Below are 23821 nucleotides of genomic sequence, written 5' to 3' on the forward strand. Positions count from 1 at the left end.
GCTACTGTAAAACGAGGAATGTTCGTGTGCATTTTAATTTCGCGAATTTCGCGAGCGCCAAGATTCGTGAAATTAAAATGCACGCGAAAGTTCTTGTCTACACTATGCACTGAATGCCAGTGGCTGTTCGCGAAAATTTCATGCCGCAAAAAAGGCCGTCGGCTCCGATTCGCGAAAAATTCATGCCGAGAATATATCGTGTTTTACAGTAAGGGTTTTAAAGCGGATTTTTATACGGTTCGATTCGTGTCAATGCGGGTCTCTACGGCTCGAACCGGGACGATACGGTTTTAGTTCCTTATGGACCTGGTTCGAAATCCGGCCGTGTCTGACTGTAGCATAAAGTGCCCTCCATTCCGGGACTAATCTGGCTCATTTTCACCCGGAACAAATCCCTTTTGTGACCCGGCCGCATGTGACTCTAGCATTAGCAGCTGCTGACCGATATGATATGTGGATGGGTTCCTGTGGGTGATACTGTAAACTGCATGCAACAGCGAAGCGTTTTTAAATAGACGCAAGCAACAATGCAATACTGCCAATACAACATGTAGATATTGTACTGTGTAGTTGTAAACTTTTAATGACCAGACGGAACGCTATGTGTTAAGTTGCTATTGCAATGTTGTGTTTCTGTGATACAGCCGCTGTAATTGCGGTCCAGTTTATGGTAGTCTCTTGGCATGGGAGGTTGAACCTTTGCTTTGTGCAGGGCAGGTGCCGATATCTCTCATGTCAAACTTTCAGCTTCTTTGATGTCATTGCCATGCAACTTTGGCTATGAATTGTGAAATTATTGCAGTAAACATTGTCAAGTGCATGTGATGCAGAAATAACAAATACACTGTAGAATCTAGAACCTAGAGTAAAATACCCAATATGCGGCAGGGTGCCTATTTCTGGCATGGGCACTTTCGTTCCTCAATAAAACAGCTAATGAACATCATGTGTGCTTAGTCCAACTTTAGAACACAAGCAGGAGTTACTCGCAAGTGTTATAGATGGGAAGTGACCCCTGATTGGGCCTTTTCATCAGTGAATGAAATGGCCCTTGTCGCAGATAGGCACCCTGTACTAAGCCTGCCGCAAACGGGTTATTTTACTCTAGGACTACTACATGTAATTCTTTTGAGATATGCTCACTATTTACTCATCATATGCATCTATAGGTGTGTAGGCTCAGGAGGCTAGGCTCAGGAGCACCCCTGCCTGAAGCGCTCTAAACACTGTATACTAAATGTCACCAAGATGTTGAGAACACTCGGAATAAGGAATGCGGTGCGCACTGTGCAAACATGATACAGTTTGTAGAATGTTCGAAGTTACTGTTTAGGCACTCGAAGGTCACCATGACAGTTCACTTATGCCCCTCTCAGCCACTTCGTTTGTGGTCTCAGCGAGCGGTGATTCTCTGTGTGAACAGACTCGGAGGGGCACGTAAGTTGGGGCACTTCAGGAGCGCTCCTGGGCCCGACTTTGTGTATAAATGGGGTATGAAATACTTGTAATTATTTTGTAGAGGTCTTACTTATTAGCAAGTACAGTTGTACAACATCATTAGATTTGTACAGTTTTTACGTACACAGAATTAAACTCTGAGCAACTGAAATAATCATTCAGTGTATTCCACCTATAATACTCTACATACACATAAACAGACGTGTATCATGAAAATAGTTTCTTTTATTGTGTAGCTGAAAGGAACCATTTTTATTGGATATTGAAATGCAAGATTACAAAACGTTGGAATGATACTAAGCTGCTAAGCATCCACCGGAATTGCAGAAGGGAGTGGATGAACATATTTTACAAATACAATGTATTTCTTGAAATCTATCAAACACAATCTTCCCAAGTCATACACAATAGCAAAGGTCTTGACCATTTCTTAAAGTTCCCAACGTGGGTATATTCTATAATTTGTTGTAGTTATCGACACTGAGCACTGCTTGCTCTTACACTCAGACAGTAGAAGTCCAAATTCGTCTCCTGAAGATACCACACAGTTCTATACAAGTAGATAATCAATATGGAGACAATAGGCTATAAAGGTCAGCAGTTAACCTCTGGCATTCATTCACAACTGATTTCACACCAACGCTTTTTCACACATGCCAAAGACATGAACCCCAAGCATCTCAAAAAGCAGAGATTCTCCTGCCTTGTACCGTGGCAAACTGGAAACTTGGATCACACACACACGGCGCATATCAAGTGTGAATGCGATGTCCCTTGCGGATGGGTCGAGAGCCTCCCCAGGAACCCTGGAAGCTCGAGAGTTATGTTCTGTAGTGTTTACATCTAAGTTGTTGTTTTTTTTTCCTTTCTTTTTAATCACATGATAAAACTAAAGTTACATTGTAGGTGGGAGAAAGCTAAATTTTAAGCAGGGGAATATACATCTTAAAGCAGGAAACGACCAGCTACAAGTAGAATGAGAGGAATTCTAACTCAAGCAGGAGAACAGGAGATTTTGCAAAAATAGCCTCAAAGCAGGAGATGGATCTCCAAGTAAAGTTGGAGATTTTGAGTCTTCTGATACGCCTACTTGACTTTCTGAACTTTAATTCTCAGATCTCCGCTATCCTGTGTTGTGTACCACAGTGCTGGGACAACGCTAAGGCATTATTCATGTGTCATGCACCATGCAACTCCAAGCATCGCTTTGGGGGCATGCACTGTGTTCGGCCTTGCAAAACTAAGCTCTTGATAGTTCTTGTACATTCTGTAGCCAGCTGCCAATCTGGTACTAAGGCTACAAGTTGTATGTGAAGATAGCACTTGTTTGATTTCAAAGGACACTCAAGTTTTGTTTTGTTTGTTTGTTTGTTTTTTTGTTTTGTTTTACCAAATGCAAAGGAATATATTTTGCAGAGACCTGAAAATGATTTTCACATTTAATTGTACAGTTGTATTGATACAGTACTAATATGTTTCAAAGTCAGTTTACAACAAATTACTTGAAAAAAGATATGTTATCAGTGTGAAACTGCTTTTGACCCGACAGATTCCTGCAAGCCAGAAATAACAAAGAAAACTTTTGTTTACAAAAATAAGCGTTCACATGCCTGAAAAGTGTTACTGAAAAGAATTTCAAAATGATAAGAGCCATATTGTATTCATCATTGAGATGGAAACAACCTTCAAAGGTGAAAATTTAAGACGAGTATCGAAAAGGCATGTACACGTACATGTACTTGTAGTCAAGCAATATTGTAAACACTTCTAAACTAAGTCTGCAATTGTACAGAATTCTGTGGTATTGTCCACAAATCAAAGGAAAACCATATGGTTGCTATGAATTGAAGACTGCTAAACTTCACCACTTGACCATTATTAGAATATATATGGGCCGTGACGCGAGAAAAGGGCCCTTAGCCTCGCTGCGCGCAAACGCCAGAAAATGGCGCGGAAGTTTAACAAAGCAATTACGCGCAAAATAGATCAACTAGCTAAACTACGCGCACATGCATAGACGCATCAAAAAGGGTGACAAGATTTGGACAAAACGTACTGTTTTTAAGGTGGTAATTAGGGCATTTAGGAGTGGAATTTCAGACAAAGATTTGCATATCCAAATACGTTGGAGTTTCTTCTACAATATAGAGGTGAAAACTTATTTTCGGTATATAATGCCCTAAGGGCCCTTTTCTCGCGTCACGGCCCATATATGTAACACCCCCCACCCCCCATTCATAGTATGTGTGCTGAAGGGCAATCTTAGCAACATTTCGTTTCTGTCTGCATGATATCTGTAAAAAATATCTCATAATACATGCATGCATTCATTTAGGTATGTTTTTCTCAACTTCCTGCTGCAGGTCGGTACAGATGAGACTGTACACGCTGAGTAAGCGGCAGTTTGTCCTGGTCTTCATCTGTTTCTTCATGGCGTTCGGTATCTCAGTGCTCATTGGAATTGCAGGTTGGTGTCTTTTCAACTTGTTTTAAAGCACAGTTCAGAGCCAATAATCCAATAATCCCCACCAGCACCATGCGCCTCAATTCATTACGTGAAGAGTGCTACTTAAGGGTAGGCCCTGTCGCGTTAAAAAGATTTACATTGAAAGTACACCTTGTAAGAATGTAATGAAACACGGTTCTGCATTTAAAATATCATTTGATGTACACATTGTATGCGTGTGCAAGGTACGACTCACATTAAAAGAATTAGATATGCACTAAGTGAGACAAAACTATCTACATTGTACCTGATTTTAAGAATATCTAGGCCTATATTGTAGATGTCAATACACTTTATATACTCCAACATCCCCCTCCCCCAAAAGCAAAACAACTTTTAAAAGCAAACTAAAATGTGACTAGGGTTATGGCTGAAGTAATTCTTGCATTTTGATGAAAAAAAAGACATTGTATGCATTTTTCATGAAAACCTCTATTTTTTCCATGAATATATTTGGATAAGATCCGCTTGTATCAGACCAGCTATAGTTATCTGACCTACATTCTTTGATTTGTCATTGCTCTTGCAGCTTGTAGGTTTCCTTTTCTTCCTTTTTAAAGCTATTGAGAACATACCTACCAATACTGGGGACAGGAGTACAAGTTGTACCTGATATCCCTTACACAGTGCCACCAAGGCTCAAGCACAATTTGCAGAGATTTTTCTGTCTCCACAAGAAGTAAATCTGCATTGTTTTTTTGCCGCCACATCAATTTTTTTTTTGAATAAAAAGAAAAAAAGACAAAACTTACGGTGAGAAACTAATAATTTTATTTTCTTTAACTTGCAAGGCCTTAAACTCGTAAGTGAGCAAGCACTCAGAAACCCGCATTATGTTTAAAAAAAAATGAATTCATAAGTTTCTCATGGAAGTTCTTATCCGAGGCAAAATTGTGCCTTGGCTTTATTTTTGGGTGCTGTTTGTTATTTCGAAGGTTCGATATTCCGAAGGTTCATTATTCCGAAGGTTCGTTAATCCGAAACACGCAAATTCCCTATACCTAGAGGTTCGTTAATCCGAAAATGAAAAAGGGTTCGTTAATCCGAACATTTGTGGCATTATTCAGAAGGTTCGTTATTCCGAAGATTTGTTCATCCGAAAATGAAATTCGGAAAAACGAACCTTCGGAATCAGGAATCTTCGGACTGAAGACCCTTCAGAATAATGAACCTTCGGAATAACGAGCTGTAACCTTTTTTTTTTTACACTGTAAAGGGAAGGTTCAATCTACACTGTAAATGATGTGTAGATGTTGTGAAATATATGTATGGTAATAATGGAGTTTGGTTGAAGCAGGGAGGTGGCTTCCACCTCCCTGGTTGAGGTACCCTACATGTACACAAACAGGCATTATTGATTTGACACTCATGTGTGATGCACTGACTTGGAAAAAATGAAGCTTAAAGGGTGTGTACAGTTTTGGTCGAGGTGAGGATTTAGCTTTTAACGTTTTGCAAGATATTCAGAAACCACTCTATGAGATGTCAAAGAGCATGCAATTCTAGGGGTATCAAATGTTTATTTGATGAAAATCGGTTTTGAAATGGCTGAGATATCCAAAAACAAGGTGAAAGAAAGAGATCCTAATAAAAGGCGTGGCCTGTCGCCTTTTATTATTATCACTTTTTTTTGTTGTTGATATCTCAGCTATTTGAAAACCAATGTCCATCAAATAAATGTTGAATCCTTCTTAAAATTACATGCTCTTTCATATTTCATAAGAGGTTTCTCATTATCTTACTTAGGAATGTTCAAAACATGAATCCCCACCTCAACCAGTACTGTACAGTCCCTTTAATGTGTAGCAGTGCAGCAGTACTAAAATGGTGTGTCTGAATTGCCTATCTAGAGTGATTGCTCGTGTAATGCTGGAATTTTGTGAGCTATAGCTGTACATTGTACATACACTGTACCTCAAGAACTGCCCCTTTTTCATAATGTGATGATATGGCCTCCATTTGTGAATGTGAATTCAATATAAAGAGAAGATGTTTACAGTGTATCACTCATTATTCAAATGTTGTTTGTGCTTGGAAGGTCACATTGCTGCATAGGGAAGATTTTAAACCCTTCAGTACCACCAGCTCTGAAGGGCTTTTTACACTTGCAAATTTTTGCTTAGTCCCGTACCAAGGGTGGGGCTAAGGGGGGGGGGGGGGGGGCGCCTTAGCCCCACCGTTGGTACTGGACTTTCCGTAGCCCACTTTCTGTTTACACTTGTTTTTGCTAAAGTGGGCTAGCCCCACCGATAATCCTGTACTATCTGGCCCTACAAAATAGCAGGGTTAGCACCGCAATTGCGATGCCAAGCAAGCGAGTGTAAAAAGAACAAAAAAATAATCCGGGGCTAAGCGACGGAGACGAAGTCTGACCCCCACTGACCAATTGATCAGAAACGAGGTAGTCAAGTGCTGCCAGTGCGTGCTTGTACTTGTACAGTGCACAGCGTAATCATGAATATTCATGTGGTTTGGAAAGTACGGGGCTAAAAAATACAAGTGTAAAAAGGTCAGTTTTCTCCTTAGCCCTGGACAAGAGCTTTATAGTACGGGATTTATTGGCAGTGTAAAAAGCTGAAAAAATTGGTACGGGACTAATGATAGTCCTGGGTCAGAGAAAGTACGGGGTTAAGAAACACAAGTGTAAAAAGGGCTTAAGTACCATTAATATTGCATACAGAGAGGTTGCCTATAACAGTGATGGAATTAATGCAGTCAGAAGTTTACAGTGTGCAACATGAAAATGCATGCGTGTGCACTCCGTACTTGCTCCCTACAAGCTCTGCTTTTGTGCCGTGTGATGATTTAAAAGTGTAAATCATGGCCAGTGTAAACAATGCTACAGCTGACGCACCAGCTCTGTTTACACTGGAGGCTGACTTCCGATCGAATCAGTTTGCTGGCGTCCCTAGCTATTTTCCTTGTCTCACCAGGGCTGTGAAGAGTGCGCTTGTTCCTTGTTTTTGCAGGCATCACACACGCACTGCGCCTAATTGTACCTGGTGACTTTTGAAGTACAATAACTGTATGCCAACACAACATGCTTGCTGAAAATTGATTTGTATGAATTAAATGCCTGCCAGTGTACAGTACATGTACAGTACATGGGTCAAAAACATCATAATTGTGAGTATTTGTTCATGATCAAGATGGGGATTGTGTTGTTAAAATAAGACAACAATTTCACAATTGCCTTAAAAGTTCAAAAACTATTAACTATCATTAGAGGTTTAGGTTCTCTGTACATTTTGGAGATGTATGCCTAACTCATACTCAGTGTAGTGTGTACTGTACACGTGAAATAGCACAAAGACTGTGTAATGATGATTGTTCTTTTCTTGTCACTTACACTAGAAAATAATTTTACAATTGGTCTCATATTTTACACTGAAAGCTTCAAAATTTTCAATTTACATGCACATATAAAATCTAAGTGTATGATGGATGATTTTGTCTTGAAAGTCTTTTTTTGTCATTTTATCGTATACTGGTATTTTAAATGCCATTTTATCACTGTGCATTGTGTGTGTGTTTGAGTGCGTGCTTTAGTTGTATATATAGCATGTGCTCATAGTACTTGTAATTCTCAGGTACTGTATACTTTAATTATAGTATGCTTTGTTATTTATTTGGACTACAGGGTACATGTGTGAATTGCAGTTGCATATTAAAAAGTGACAACATGTAATGTTAAATCTCTCGCATTCTGTTTCATTTCCAGGGCCAAATATACAGATTGAAGATACGCGGACCACGACAGAAAATTTACCTGTGAGTAACTATGCTTGTAAAGGAATTCTGTCAATGTGCATGTGATGTACACATTATACACTTGTACCTGCAACTTTTAGAATTATACCATATGCTCAACCTTCTCTCTCTCTCTCTCTCGCTCGTTTGGGGAGGGGATGGGGAGGGCGTACGGGATGAAGTGAATGGAATTGGCATGAATTATTAATGAGTCAATGTTCATCACATATTGTTTTGTAGTGGTAGTTGACACGTTTATGTGTACAAATGTACATTGTATAATGTGGATATATTTTGCTTCTCGTGTGCTTGTTCATTTTTATACAGCAAGTGTAGGAAATGCAAATGGAATTTCGATAAACATGTAGAGCATTAACATCTTAAAACGGGTTTACAATTACATGCAGACACTGTAAAATGAAGTGGTTCATCAAACAGGTGTACTTTTGTGCCGGTGTTTGAGTCTTGACACAGTAAATCCTAATTTGTTTAGCAGCAGCAACACAGCTGCAGTACTGGGATGGATTGTTGCAGTGACAGTATGTGGTGGTGCATGTGTGATACCAAAATATATAATCAAAACGTGATGCATTGCTCTTGATCAATCAATTATCTTTCATAGATACAGTAGCTGTATAGAATGAAACTGGTAGAGTGGGACAGAGCTATGTCCCGGACAGTTTATCAATGATTGGTTGGATTGATAAATGAATGAATGGACGAATAAATCAATTTCAAAACTATGAAGCCAAAAAAAGAGATAGATGAGATAGACAAAACCACAAAAAGAGAGTAGATTAGATAAAAAGATACAAAATGTACAAGTTGTAGATGGAAAGAAGGATGAAAGGGAAAAGGGCAGATACAACTTTTAGGTAGAGACAAGTTGATGAAATATGACAGATATTGACAGCTTGAATTGGCATTTGCAGTAGTGGAGGCTAGCTCTCTACAATCATGTATGAAAAGTACAAGTGAGCAGTGTTGCAAAACATGAACTACCTTTTTTTTATTTCATTGCTGTTTTTTTCTATCGGGAAGGTTACACATGTACAAGTTTGTTGTTCTTAAGTAGAAGGGCATATAAAAGTAGAGTACGGATTCTTAATATTTAGTTATTTAAGTATTGGTGTTTTTGCACAAAGAATGATGATGATTAATGAATTGCCTGTAGCAGATCATTAATCCAAAATAGAATTTTGAACTTGAGATAATGAAGTGTGGAGTGTTAGGAGTGCTGTCGGAGACAGACCTCTGTAGGATCGCGCTTGTAGCTGTAGTCACGTAGGGCAGTATTAAGTGTTTGATTAACAATAAGTTTGAAGAATGTCAATTTGTTGACATTGTCCTTGTTAGATGAAAGAGTAATTTTTATGCCTCTGCCACGAAGTGGTGCCGGAGGCATTATGTTTTCGGGTTGTCCGTCTGAAAAAATGTTATGGGTAATATTATTCCCATTGCCTTTAGAAAGAGGCAAGTCAAGTGCTCTTTTATTATGCGAAAAAGGTGAAAATATGTTGAATTTTCTTTCAATTTTCTTTATACTGTTGTACTCATATGACATCACGAGCCTTAGTAGTCTCCTCATCCAGCGGTTCCAACACAAAAGTTTTAAAAATTCATAACTTTTGCATCGATTGTCCAATTTTCCTCAAACTTTCACTGATGTGTTCTACTAATATTGCTGCATTCTCTAAATCCTTATGTTAATGAAGGTGAACTTGTCCTTTAAGGGTAGTAATTACATTGTATTCTCCATGCTTTTTGAAAGTTGTTAGTCAAGTGCTCTTTCATTATGCTAGAAAAGTGAAAGCACGTTGCATTTTCTTTATATTTTCTTTATAATTGTTGTCCACATATGATGTCATAAACTCAAGTAGTCTCCTCATCCAGCGGTTCCAACACCTAAACTTTAAAAATTCATAACTTTTGCTAATAATGTTGTTGCTTTCACTCAATCCGCATTTCTCTTTGGGTTTTGGTTTCCTTTAAAAGTCATGATGCGATACGCTATGTATACATGCATTGATAATTCTTAGTATTAAAGCTTCTAAAGCTACGCTTAGTAACAGTGGACCAGAAACATGTTAGACATAATATTGATTTGCAGTCAGGAAGTCATAGACCTTGTTCTCTGCTTGTCTGCTGAAATCAATGCACAATGAACTTGTACTTAAATAAATGCCTAGCCGGGACTTTCAAAAAAGAAGAAAAGGAAAAGAAAGAACAGCCAGAGTGGGCACACAAATTTATGCTTTCACATTTGATCATAAAGATATTTAAATGATGTTGCTACATTGTAGATATTAAGTCAGTTTATTGCATTCTTCATTTTGTCCCCCTATGCCTAGTGAACCTGTAGCACCAGAATTACATTATACATGTATAGTAGGCCAATTTTTTCATCATCATTTTTTTTTCTCTTTTTTTTGTGACATCTGGTGTCATATGTTTGCTTACAATTACTTTGGCTTGCACTGATTGTGCACAGTGAATTTCAGTTCAGTGCACTGGTATATGTGTTCTAATGTGTGCCAGACTACACCATCTTGCTCAAAAGTTAAAGATGAGTGTTTTAATAACAAACATGTTGGAATTATGAGTATGTTTTTTTTTTTTTTTAACTCAAAATGTGGGATGAAATATTTGTGTTCTACAGAAATTATGCCTAACTGTGTGCAGAAGATGAAACACTCAGCCAAATGTGAAAAATTCTATGAAAAGAAAATCCACTTTTGCAGCAGTTGAATTGTCATTGAGTAGAAATATGCATTGTAGTGTCATCAATGTCACTCTATTCAAGTGTGAATGGCTGTTTAATGAAGAGTCATTGAACCTTTTCAGGAGTCGTGTGGGCTACACAAAGATGTGTGGTGTTTAATCGAAGCAATCATACTGTATGGGTAATGAGTATTTCAGAATATTGTATTATGTGATTTCTGTTCATAAATTGATGCCAGTAGTGATGTCATATTCTGTGGAGCTATGTACAGTAGTATCAGAGCACAATGTATGCCATGCAAATCCCATGTTTGAATAACTTCTAAAACTTGTCAATAAAACTGCATGGCATCAAATTGTTTGTCGATACCTACACTACTGTACATCATGTAACACATTTGATGGTGCCCTGGAAAGCTCTGATGCTAGGGTTGGGGGGGGGGGGAGGTGTATTGTTGCTCTGAACTTTTAACCAGATAGCCACATTTTGGAACTTGGCAATTAGAGGAAGGAATGGCAGAAAGAAGGAAAGGGTTTTGTAAAATTTGCAGATAATAATTGCTTATACTGTGATAGCAGAACCAAAGAGGGCACAAATGTGAGAATGAAATGGAGAATTTGATGCGCACGATGGTGATGACTGGGGTAGGGGAGGATGTGGTGAGAATGCGCGACACTCTGCCACCTGCCACAGGTCCGCGCTTCAGTGTCCACCTGCTGCTGGGCTACTACCAGCAGTGTAAACCAAATCACGTGGTAGTGAGTAATCAATAGGAGGATTTATATGTAATCCCCTGTCCGCCTGTGTATGAGGTTGCTCTGCTATACAAAGTGTACTATACTTGCTTTTACAATGTGTAAATACTACTGGTACCATACACCCTCTATGAAATACACTCCATATACAGTGTACATGTATAATGAACCATTCAAGTAATTGCTGAATGCTACCTTACACGTGTACTTCAGTGTTAGTACAAGTGTATACCATACTTACAATGTAAGCTGTGCCACCTACATTTGTAGTAGCATACCCATATTGTACACGTACACCACATTTTAAATCAAAGCTACATGTACACTGTACTCAAACAATGCCATACCTTTACTTGAACAGCCTTCCTTGTACTACAGGTACATACTGTATTGTATACCAATGTAGAGCTCTGATCTGTACCATACATACCAGCACATATTACGTAGAAATGTAGAAACAAATATAAATACTACAAAGTCTGTCTTTCAAGGCATTATTTACCATTTGCAGATGAAACAAAAACCAAGCTTTAGTGCTGTAAAATAGTTCTAAAATGTGCATTTGGCATAAAAATACCAATGTAAAAATTTTAATCAGTATTTAATGTTTAAGTATTGTAAAATACAGTATTTTAATACAAAATGTGAACAATAGTTATAATAAAATTGTTTGTAGAATAAACCTTCTGTACTGTTATGGTCTATGGAGAATAATAGGGATATCTCCTAGTAATATTTTAGGCTTTATTGCAAAGTTTTTATATGGTAGGATGTTTCGTTATATACTACTGACATACACATGCACATACAACCTTGTATTTTTATTTGATAAATCAAACATTTTTTAAGTCACAGCTCCCAATGGTAAACAGTGCCTTTAAATGAAGCTGGCTTTGTGTTAAACCTGAGTCCTTGTGTGTAGAAAGATGATGTTGATACATTCAAAATCAATACATTTCTTCGAAAAAAAAAAAAAGAAATATGAAAACCCATCTTGTACATGTAGAGTAGTCAGACCCATTTGGTCTGACCACTCATCTACAGGAACCACCTGTTTCATGTTGTCATTACAATCTGCCCCAGAGAAGAATACATACTATAAAGCATGATATTTTCGCGGCGTGAATTTTCCGCGAATTGGAGCCGACGACCTTTTTTGCAGCATGAAATTTTCACGATCTGCCACTGGCATTTAATGCACATAGTGTAGACAAGAACTTTCGCGTCCATTTTATTTTCGCGAATCTTGGCGCTCGCGAAATTCGCGAAAATTAAAATGCATGCGAACATTCCTCGTTTTACAGTACCTTTATTTGTCACCTGGAGGCAGTATTTCTCTATTGATGGTACATACACCATTGTATAGCAGCCACATACTCCATCTCAAATCCTATTTAGAATTTGAGGACATATCACTTCTGCAGCTAATCTGCCAGAGTGATCTACTGTAGCATAACAGCATTTATTTTTGTATGAAAGACAAACTCATTAAGCAACATATGTAACTTGTTTAAAGAAAATGGAAAGAAAAAAAAAATCTTAGGACTGAAATATTTCTGAAATACATTGTCAGACACTAATATGGTGTAGAAGCTCTTTACATTTCATATATTTTATGTATTAGAAATACAAATTTCGAAATGTATTCGAGATATTCGTATCAGACATACAACACACTACTACAATTGTACATCTACACATGTTTTGCAACCATGTACGTACAGTATTAATGAAATAAAAACAGCTTCCAACTTGTAGAGTGTTCATATCTTGAATGGTTGAGTAACATGGTACTCAACCATTCAAGATATGTACACTCTACAATGTTGTATACAAGTTGGAAGCTGTTCATATCTTGAATGGTTGAGTACTATATAGTACGCAACCATTCAAGATATGTACATTTGTACACTCTACAATGTTGTATACAAGTAGGAAGCTGTTTACAGTTGAACCTGCACATACAATATATATATATTGTAGATGTGCACGTTCAACTGTATATTGCCAACACCAGCTTTTGGAAATAAATTACTGCTTGATACAATGTGCCATTCACTGCCAATGATTATGGGTGTTAAAGGCAGTAACATGTAGAATCTGCAGTGCATAATACTGTACCAGGTATTGAAATGCATTGTGATATCCATTCCAGTTTTTAATTCCACATACAGGTGTCTTTAACAGAGACTAGCAAGCTGAAATTGGGTAGCCCAGTCCAGAAACAGTAAAAGGTCAAGTGTGAGTGATGGTCGTCCCACTGCAAGTGCATGTACGCTGCATTTACAATTGTACAGAGAGTATTTTGATGACTTAAAGGGATAGCTTTGGTCTGTCTTATTTCAGCAGCTGTAAAGTCTAATTGTACTCATGACAACAAAAAAAAAAAAAAAAAAAAATGAATGAGTGTTCTGGAACTACACTTGAAGTTGATTTAAATTTGTTTTTCAAATTCATAAAATTCTTCTGTCGAGAGGCTTTTACGCAGCTGATTGTCAAATTCCCTATATTTACATAAATAAGCACTGACTTGATCAGTGTTTTAGTAGTAGCCATGATAAGATTTTTGCTGCGTGCTATAAGGATTAGAAACAACACTTGCTGTCGGGCGGAAGCTCAGTGGGGTAGTAGAGATGACGCCTGTCGGGAGATCAGGGGGTCGTAGGTTCGAATCCTGCTCGAGTACATACGCCCATGATTTTTTATCATGGCTACTACTAAAAATACTGATCAATTCAGTGCTTATTTACATCAATGTAGGGCAATTTGTCGATCAGCTGCATAAATTTGTTTGTTGTTACATATAACATGTATGTTTGAGCTAATGTTTGTCACAGGATGCAGGATTGTTCAATTTTTTAACTTCTTATTTCATTCTTAGGGAATTCATTTTGCTTCGCGTGCAGAATATGAATCGGTCGTTTGTCATTTTTGTCCCCCTGTTGCAGAATGGCCCATTTGAGTTGACGTCACCCATGCTAACAAAATTCAACAAGTCCTTATGGCTAACCACAGTCATAGAGGCTGGAGACAAGTCAGGTTTGTATCTCTTGTGTTTGTGTGTGTGTGTGTGTGTGTGTGTGTGTGCGTGTGTGTGTGCGTGTTGTGTGTCTGAGCTAAGCAGGCTATTTCTTAGTCTGATCCTTGGAAGGTATCTTCACAAATTTTCAATATTTTTTTTTGGGGGGGTGCTTATGCATTTTTTTTTTTCATTCCATATGAGGAATACACTTTTAAAAAAAAAAAAGAGACTGTAATGATTTGTTAAAAATTGTTGGAAATTTGACTTCTACATTATTCTCCCGTATTTATGCTTTCCTCAGAAGATGTATTTCTTTAATGTCCATCTGTATGTTTGTTTGTTTGTTTAAAGTTAGCACTATAGCCATGTTTAGCATCAAAACTAATTCCTTCTTTAGGTCATGTAACACTTAATAGGATTTTTGACTGAATGGAGTGATCATTTTTTTTTTTTTTTTTTTTTTAAGAGGGAGGGAGGTCAGGTTGGGGGGGTGATTTTGCTTAAGCAATAATGAATATGGATGGTGGTTTCGACTCTCGTGTATGGCCCATTGATTGTAGATAGGGAATGCCATGTACAGCACATGTTTTACCAATACCCATCTTTACACCTCCACTCCAAAAATATTGGTAGAAAGATTAGTGTTGAGTAATCTGTCTATATCAATAAATACATGAATACCTGACTTCATATCATGTTGAATTGGTGAACTGGTTTTATTTTTTTAATCTGCTGATGACTTTCTTGGGTATAGTCTCATGTGCAATTATGTTAAATATGCTGCCCTCTATATATATATATATATATATGACCCTGAAAATATTTGTGACCCGCTACAACAAAATGATCCTAAAGTCGGGCGAGGTCGATTATTTGAAAATTGCATGACACAATTCCCTAATCTTTCTGCTTTAAATTGATATATAACACGTCTTATAAAAATAATCGGCTGCGAAGATATCGATGTTTAAAAGAGAGCATGTCAAGACATCTGGGAAATCACTGTTTCGAGAAAAGCGCCCTAAAAGTTCTCCTTGCGACGCAATCACAATCAAGAGACACGCAAGTCAGTATTCACCTCTGGACAATAGAAGTTAAGCCCTAGCAACCCCCGAAATGCTCATTCAAACGCAGCGTCGGCGGTCTCCTCACCGACCAATCAGTGACCAGGATGTCAGGAGAAGCGGCTAGGCATAGCGCCACCCGCCCGCACGCACCAGTCGACTGGGCAGTGTGCGAGCTTCACGCTTCGGTTAGCGGCAAGCAGCAAACTGACCAATGAGATCACTCTGGTCGTTGTTAGGGGCGGAGCCTATGTGTGGCGCTCAATCCAAATGTTCGAACCAGTTTCTGCTTCGTTGAAACGCCAAAAAAACATGGCCTAGAAAAACGCTATTTTTTGGTCTTTCCTTTCATCATTTTGCTTCAAAATTTCGACAGATGATAGAAGACATGTCAGACTCTAATAATATGTCAAATTCAGAAAATCGTAAGTTTTTACCAATTTTGATGCTCTAACTTCAAACTCGATTTTCACGGCTTCGACTGTGCACGACTTTAGGACCATTTTGTTGTAGCGGGTCACATTTATCCAGTTCTTCATGTTGATTCATTTTGAATAGTGAGATAATCAGGTTTCATTGTTCTTTTTTCTTAATATGTATACATGTAGGCCTATTAGTGTCTTGATGCATCCATTATCAAATATCAGACTGTTATGTACACCACTTTGCTATGTTGCCTCTTTGTGCAGCTGAAAACTTCCAAAAGCCGTTCAACGTTAGCATCATGCTGAGGGGCGTGGCCCAGGATTCCAGCCAAGTGATAGTCAATGCCGTCCCTTACAACAGGACCAGAAAGCTCGTTTGTGAGAAGGTGGGTTCAGGTCTAGTTTTGTTTCATGGGCCAGAGCTGGCTTGAAATGAGGAGACAATTCTTTGTTTCTGTGAACTTGGCCAGAAGTTTGGAAGAAGAACAAAAATGAAAAGTGTATAATTTGCTTTAGCAGACTAGCATTAAACAAAGTTCTCGGTACCAGCAGTTTTCTTTCGTTATAGACAAAATTTCATTATAGCCAAACAGTTTCGTGTATAAAGATAATTATATAGATGATAATTTTTGGACCTGAATTTCAGTTTCATTGTAGCAAGAAATTTCGTTATAACCATGTTTGTTGTAACAGGAGTACACTGAAGCATTATGTGAAACATTTGATCGTGCAATTTTACCGTACATAAGCAATGCAAACAAGCAACAGATGAAAGAATTAAAGAATCAACCAATCTAATCAGCAAGTCAATACAGGCTGACATAAATGATTTTTTTGTTTCAATGCACACTGTATCCAGGATATTTGTCACTTTTTGTTCTTCATTATTGTCTTCTTGTTCTTCTTATTATAATTGTCATCTATTGTGATGATTGTTATAGTAATGATTATGATATTGATAATGATTGCTTTATCATTGATATCATTGTTGCTGTTATCATTGATTTTCATCGTTACCATCACCATCAACATTATTGGCAGTGTAATAATGATGATAGTAATGATAATGATATACTATCTAGTAGTAGTTGTAGTAGATGCAATGCTATTAATAGACATATTCTCGAATGATTTATCTTGCACTTCAAGGGGAAGGGTAAGGGAAGATAGAGCGCAGAAAGGCTACAAAATGAAGGCTTGGTGCACCAGACATGCTCTTTTGTCCATGGTCAGAAGCAATTTATTCAACATACTGTGGAAGAATTACGTGACTGGGCAGGATAATATGTGCTTGACTACACTGTGCCACATTTTACAGCTGAATAAAAAAACAAACAAACAAACAAACAAACAAACAAACAACAACAACAACAACAAAAACAACAACAACAACAACAACAACAACAACAACCAAACAAACAAACAACAACAACAACAACCAAACAAACAACAAACAGGAATGATACCCACTATCTGTCGTCCAGTGGCAGATCTTGATGGGTAGGAAACAGAATAGGAGAAAACCATGAGAATGTGATGCATGCTTGTTTGAGGCAATCCTACCTGCATATCCATACGGATATAGCAGTTTTGCAATGTACATGTATCTTATCTGTCAAATTTTACATACCTACCTCCCAACATACATACATCAGGGGTCGCACTTACCTTTTTTTTTTTAACTAGCCAGGCGGACTACTTAGAATCAATTTTGACACTGAAGCAATATTTTGGCTAGCCAGACGGACTAGTAACTTCAGAATTTTATGATTTTTAGCTAGTCCGACGTGATTTTGGGTGGCCAATGGCCAGCGGACCATCGCCAATTTCGAACCTTGATACATACAATGTACATACAAATATATGTACATACAAATAATGTATGTACATAAGAGAAATATATCCTATGCATCCTAGACATTCATACATAGATATATCCCCAGCGCTGTCAAGATTCAGCAGTTTGTAGTGGCATCACCCAGGAGTAATAAATGAAGAATGCTTCTGTTCAGTTTCTGGCATTCCACGGTCTTACAGTGACCATCAAAATTTATCTTTCTGTCAGCAAATTTCCATATAGTGTTTTTAGCCAACTCACAGGATGACTTTTGATTTATTACTCATAAATGTTATAGATGTGGCTTCTAAAATCATCAGCCATACAGCTGAGAAACCTGGCGGGTATGTATGCCTTTTGCATTGCAGAGATTTCCTTTTTTTTCCTTCTCCACTAATAACCCACCCCTACTCCTTTGTTCCCTCTCTCTATCTCGTCCCCAGGGGAAGGCTTGCGACGAGCTCTTACTGCTTCATCTCACCACCTTGCACTACTCCACCTACATCATCACGGTGAAATTCGAGGGGCTGGAAACCCTCCACGCCCCCGTCTCGGCCGTCAATTTCTATGTGAGTGTCTGAAAGGGGGCGACAAATAGAATTTATATAGATCTGTGCAGTGGTAAAACGTAGCATGTATCTCTCTGCAAATTCAAATTTAGTCTTTGTTAATGCAGTATTAAAAAACAAAATAAAGTTTTATTCAGTCATTGTTTTTATGACCAGAATTTATTCCAGCACAATTTGATCGAGAACATGAATTGTTGTTTTCATTATGCTGATAAAGGCAATGATATGTGTGTTTTTTTTTTTTGTTGTTGTTGTTTGCTCTCTTTATATTCTTTGTCTTCCTCTCCTTCTTTGACTTTCTTATTGTCAGTGATTTGATATTTAAAATTTTTCATGGCAGCAGCTGCTCAGAATAGAACCATGTATCATAAAATCGTCTTTAATGCAGTGTTGCATTCCTCACCACTTAAACATTGCACGCTGCCCTGCTGAAATGTGAATTGGGCCTTAAATTTGTAGCAGATCAACATATTGAGATGCCAGCTGCTTTTCATGCTAGAGAAAATCAGTAGGATATTCACAGGAGCTTGCTGTGCAGCTAGTTCTACAGGCATACAGAATGCAACCGGCCTAGATTTTATCTGTTTGACCCAAAGACTGCGGGCAGCATTGTCATACATTAATTGTGCTGCTGTTAGGTTTTGTTTAACTCAACTTCATCAACATACTTTTGCTTCTCAGATATTACTTACCTACTTTACAAATAAAGCTTAAATGTAAAATGGGGAGAAATACATAAACCTCATATGATGGTGACTTTTGCTGATGCTAGCTGTATTTTCCATAATTTTGGCTTGCAAAATCGTGTGGGAAATATTATCTTTTGATTACCTCTACTTGTGATGTTAATTAGGCTTGTGATAGACAGCTCATTATCTTGTGTGTAAAACCTTTTTGGTTTGTATTTTCTCACTTTTTTCTTTCAGTTCCGTACCTATAATCCAGCCTTTTCAAATATGGTCATCTGGTTCAGATTCGTGTTTCTTGTCACTACATTCATTGTCACGGTGAGTGCAGAAAATATTTTCAATTTTCCTTTCTCAGCTGTGTCTGATAGCAGTAATCATTGTTAAAGGAGACATCCAGATGATTTTCAGACTTTCGCATTTGAACATCTATAACCTGGTTATACTGGGTACAGAGCTGCAAAATTTATAGTGAATGGAATAAAGGATTAAGAATGTTTCCAAAGTTCATAACAAATCACAATGAACAAGGATGATCACATAGCAGCTTCACCATATGAATGGATGATTCAGTATTCAAGGAAACTGAACAAAAGAAAGAAGTGAAGTTGTTAATTAAAGTGAAAACATGGTTCTGATTAGGGTTTGAGAACCCATCCTGCACCTTATCATGTTTGCTTATTTTGAGATAATAAATTTGCGTATTTTGAGATAATAAAAGTTAGTATACCGAGAAGAACAGAGTTATAACAGATGACCTTGTTGTTTAATGTATACATAAAGTGTGTGATTTTCATGTATTGTGTAGATTACTCAAGAAAAGGCAAATATTTGTGCACATCTCAAAGACAAAGTACAAATATATGTGTAATGTTAAAGTCACTAGTATATCAGTCTGGTTTCCATTTTGCACAATTCAGTGCAAATAACAAATCACTCATTACTTAAGTGATGCCCCAATAGCTGTTACTGTAACTTAATTGTAAGGGACCTGTCATCAATCTCAGCTCATCCATTGCAGACATGTCTCCATTTCTAGTTTAGTCCAATTTGTGGATGATAGTCCTGTTCTTGCTCAAAGACGACTTCGTAAATGAGCGTGATTCAGTTGCATTTTAATCTGGAGGCAGATGTCTGATTTATTTCAATGATGTCCTGCATACCAGGGTCAGCTGATTCTGTGACCCAAGCAGTCAGAGTGGTCATCAATCTTAATTTGATTCTGCTCATTATATAATTTCACAGACCACCGAGCAAGCCAAGATAGAAATACCGACAAGGACAAACTCATGATACAGTGATTTTTAGGGGGAGGGGGAGGCCAATAGACATGCCACAGTATTTAATGCTCAAGTAGAATCCATTTGAATTCATGATTCAAAGCAAAGTCTTCATCAGTTGTCTATAAACAATACCGAATACAACTATACATGCATGTGTACAAATGTCTATGAAAGGATGTGCTTGGGATGGGATGTTTTGGGGAGAAAATTTGCCCATGTCCAGTATTTATACATGCATGTAGCCTTTTTGAACTATTTTGGTGTATGTTTGTATAGCATTTGTTGTAGTCTTGTAGCAAATGCTCTATTGCATTTTTTTTTTTTTTTTATCTGCTGTCATGCTATCTTAACACGAGAATCATTCATGGGCAAGAATTGATGTTAAACTTGGGTGAATGGAATAGCACATATGCATGCAAAACTTGAAATGTTTGAATTCCATTGCACAAAAGCATTCTCTGATCGAGCTCCTGTCTTATATTTTTTTTTTTGTTCCAGTGTTTATTTGCCCACTCGTTGCGGAAATTCTCGATGCGGGACTGGTCGATTGAGCAGAAATGGCTCTCTGTCTTACTGCCCCTGCTTCTGCTCTATAACGGTGAGAGACTTGATGATGAAATATGATGTTTTCACAAAAAAAAAAACTTGATATATAAGTCAACTTGGGTTTATAGTAGATTCTTTCTTTATTCCATTTTTTGGGTGTTCATTGCTGAGCCTCATTTCTACGACAAGCATTGCATGAAACCCTCTCAGCCATGACCTTGGCATGGTGCTATCAAGGACATTAGAATATTTCTCTTTCTAAATGAAAGCCTGATCAGATGTATTTAGTTTCATTAAAGGAGAAGTGTCATGTGTGCTTGGAGGCAACATTAAAGCGACATTGTCATAAAAACAGAAACAAATTTATTGAAAATATACTTAAGTCCTTGGATAAGAAATCATATTTGACAAATTGTGTTTATCTAATGAACCTCAAGATATATTATAGATTTTTCAGTTTAATTGAGGATAAAGATGCTTTTGACTTTTAAGTGACACTGTCTGTCAGTAACTGAATGTGATGACGACATTGAATGACTCCCACACAGATCCTGACATTGCCATAGAAACGGAAATAGATTGAATAAATGTATTTCAGCTCTTTGAAAAGAGATCATGTTAGATAAAATGGGATTGTCTAAGCAATATCATGATATGTGCCCCTTGATTATAGAATTTTAGTTTACTTGAGGGTAAAGGTTTTAAGATGAAGATGCTTTTTAACGTATAAAGATGTTGTCTATCATAATAACTAAATGTGATGCCAACATTGAATGTCCCTTGCACAGATCCTATCTATCCGCTGACGCTGCTGGTAAATAGCTCCATACCGATGCTCATCGACAACATCACACAGGCCACCTTCCTCTGTGCGCTGCTCCTGTTCTGGCTGTGTGCATACCATGGCATCCGACAGGTAACCATGACGACGGGGTACCCTCTATACCTCCTCTATTCCCATCAATCAGTTTTTTCCATGTCCGTGCCATCATTCTGAAACATAAGGCATCCCAGATGTTTTTTTGTTTGTTTGTTTTTTCTTTTCTTTTTATCCTACGTGGTCAACATGCTCCCTGGTCATTGCTCTATTAAGATAAAGAGTGTGTTGTGAGGATACTTTTGTTTCATGTAACTATTATGTACTATTATTATTCATACAAGGCATTTTGCGGTGCCTAAAAAATGCCTATTTTGGCCACTTGATTTTCAATGTGCAATATCAAAGCATATTTAATGAAACATAGAAGCTTATGTATTAATTCCCCATAGGCTACTGTAGTAAAGTGGATTTGCAATAATACACTGTATTTTGTCTTGTATGTTACGTGGAGGGTTGCTGAGTGCATGAACTCTTGCTTTAAGTGCAAGTTCCTTTTTTCTTTTCTTTTTAATGCAGGGTATACTTCAAATTCTAGTAAAAGTAGGAACTATTTTTACAGTTATGCCTTCTCTTGATTCATTATGATTACAGATATGATGGAATTATTATTATACATGATATTAGAATATGATTTCATATGTAGAAATATTCTGTCATGGAGTACCAGGGAATATTGCACTCATTTTGACCAATGGCTCCTGGTATCCCATTACCATCCAGTATAGTATAATTTTTACCATGATATATTAATCACATCTGTAGACTCCCTACATTAGCTAATGCAAATATATACACAGTATGGGCAAACAGTTTTAGCCCAAGGATAGGATTGATTCTAAAATAAATGGGGGGGGGGGGAGGGGGGCAGGGAGCTGGTTGAGATGGAACAGGGACAAACAAAACCAAATCATGTATATTCAATATAATGAAATTATTTTATTTCCAATAGAACACCAGATAGAGAGCTTGCCACCTCCAGCTGACGTTGTTGGACTGAAATTTGATTTGACTGCTGTTTAGTGATGTCATTATAATCACTGTGTAGTGATTAGACTCTGAATCAATGGCGATAGGTGTCAACACCCATTAATCTTGTACCTACTGTCTCTCATTGTCTCTCGGCTGTGTGTGCAGAGTGACAGGAAGTGGGTGAAATTCTACCTTGCCAAGCTATTAATAGTCGGCGTCCTGTGGGTGTCGACGCTCGTCTTGTCGTCGTGGCAACTCTACTGCAGTCTCTACGACCCCACGTTCAACTACAAGGTCGATTCGGGAGACTTCATTGTGAGTACGGTATTTTCTGTCGGGCGGCTGTTAGAAAGTTTTCCGCTCGCTTTTTGACCTCTAAACAATCACATGTTCTTTGCCAACACCCTCTTACTACTTTGTCACATGTCATTAGTACATCTTTTTGAGTGATTATGGCCATTTATGGCTAATTATTGCTCGATCAAGAGGATGTGGAAAATCCTTTTGGAAACAGACACACGAAACCTAGGTCATTTTTTCTGCGTCCAGATTACTGCCAGTGCATTCTCTGCCAGCTTTATGACAAAGAGTACTATCATGTGTGCATGAGATGTAACGTCTTTGTGACGTCAGGATACTTTGTCTGTCAATGTCCCAAGTGTAAAAATGGAAGTTGCTTTGTGTACTACTGAAGAGAGCATACAAACAAAAAATTAGGAAACTAAAAAGCCACTTTGTGTTAAAGTACATCTTCCATACCAAAATTAATAAAGAGTTACAAATTAAATCTTTTAAAAACTAGAAGATTTCATACTTCAAATTTAGATTTCATGATATTTCACAACTGCTGGTATATCTTCACAAATTCAATCTCAATGAGGATTTTTCAAAAGTAAATATAAATGTAATTTCATGAATTTGAACAAGGAAGATTTGATGATAATTTACAATTCAGTTTAAACATGAGTATGTGATCTCACAGACATTACAGATGCTTGAAAAAATGATGAAATAAAACAAAACTCAGACCATTTTTCAATGACTGAATTTTAAGGAAGCCAACTTGACCCTTGAACTTTGACCCCTCTGCAGGGCATGGTCATCTTCTTCCTGGTGGTCGGTGGGTTCTACATCCTCTATCTGCTCTTCCTCGTCATCCGGGCCTTCACAGAGCTCAGATCGCTTCCATACATGAGTGAGTACCATGGCAACGCATCGTCGTTACGTCACAGCTCTCCTGATGATGATGATGATCCACTTGTGACTTCAGGAGTAGTGATGATAAATGCCTGCACCAGTGGTTTGTGCACTGTGCTTTGAATAGCAAGGTTTAGGGTTCTTAGCGCTGC

General features: G+C 37.8%; 1 protein-coding gene across 1 annotated transcript in view; it reads left to right on the plus strand.

Moving 5' to 3' along the window:
- Nucleotides 1–23821, plus strand: part of LOC140242621 (transmembrane protein 181-like) — a 49819-nt gene that overhangs the window by 20657 nt on the left and 5341 nt on the right. The window contains exons 2-11 of the mRNA XM_072322373.1: nucleotides 3822–3925; nucleotides 7686–7735; nucleotides 14140–14230; nucleotides 15967–16088; nucleotides 17983–18108; nucleotides 19035–19115; nucleotides 20576–20675; nucleotides 21412–21539; nucleotides 22638–22787; nucleotides 23565–23667. Of these exons, the coding sequence (XP_072178474.1) occupies nucleotides 3822–3925; nucleotides 7686–7735; nucleotides 14140–14230; nucleotides 15967–16088; nucleotides 17983–18108; nucleotides 19035–19115; nucleotides 20576–20675; nucleotides 21412–21539; nucleotides 22638–22787; nucleotides 23565–23667 (1055 nt within the window). The remainder of the gene's footprint in view (nucleotides 1–3821; nucleotides 3926–7685; nucleotides 7736–14139; nucleotides 14231–15966; nucleotides 16089–17982; nucleotides 18109–19034; nucleotides 19116–20575; nucleotides 20676–21411; nucleotides 21540–22637; nucleotides 22788–23564; nucleotides 23668–23821) is intronic.

This window comes from Diadema setosum, chromosome 19 (genome assembly GCF_964275005.1).
Source record: "Diadema setosum chromosome 19, eeDiaSeto1, whole genome shotgun sequence".
In the NCBI taxonomy this organism is placed as follows: domain Eukaryota; kingdom Metazoa; phylum Echinodermata; class Echinoidea; order Diadematoida; family Diadematidae; genus Diadema; species Diadema setosum.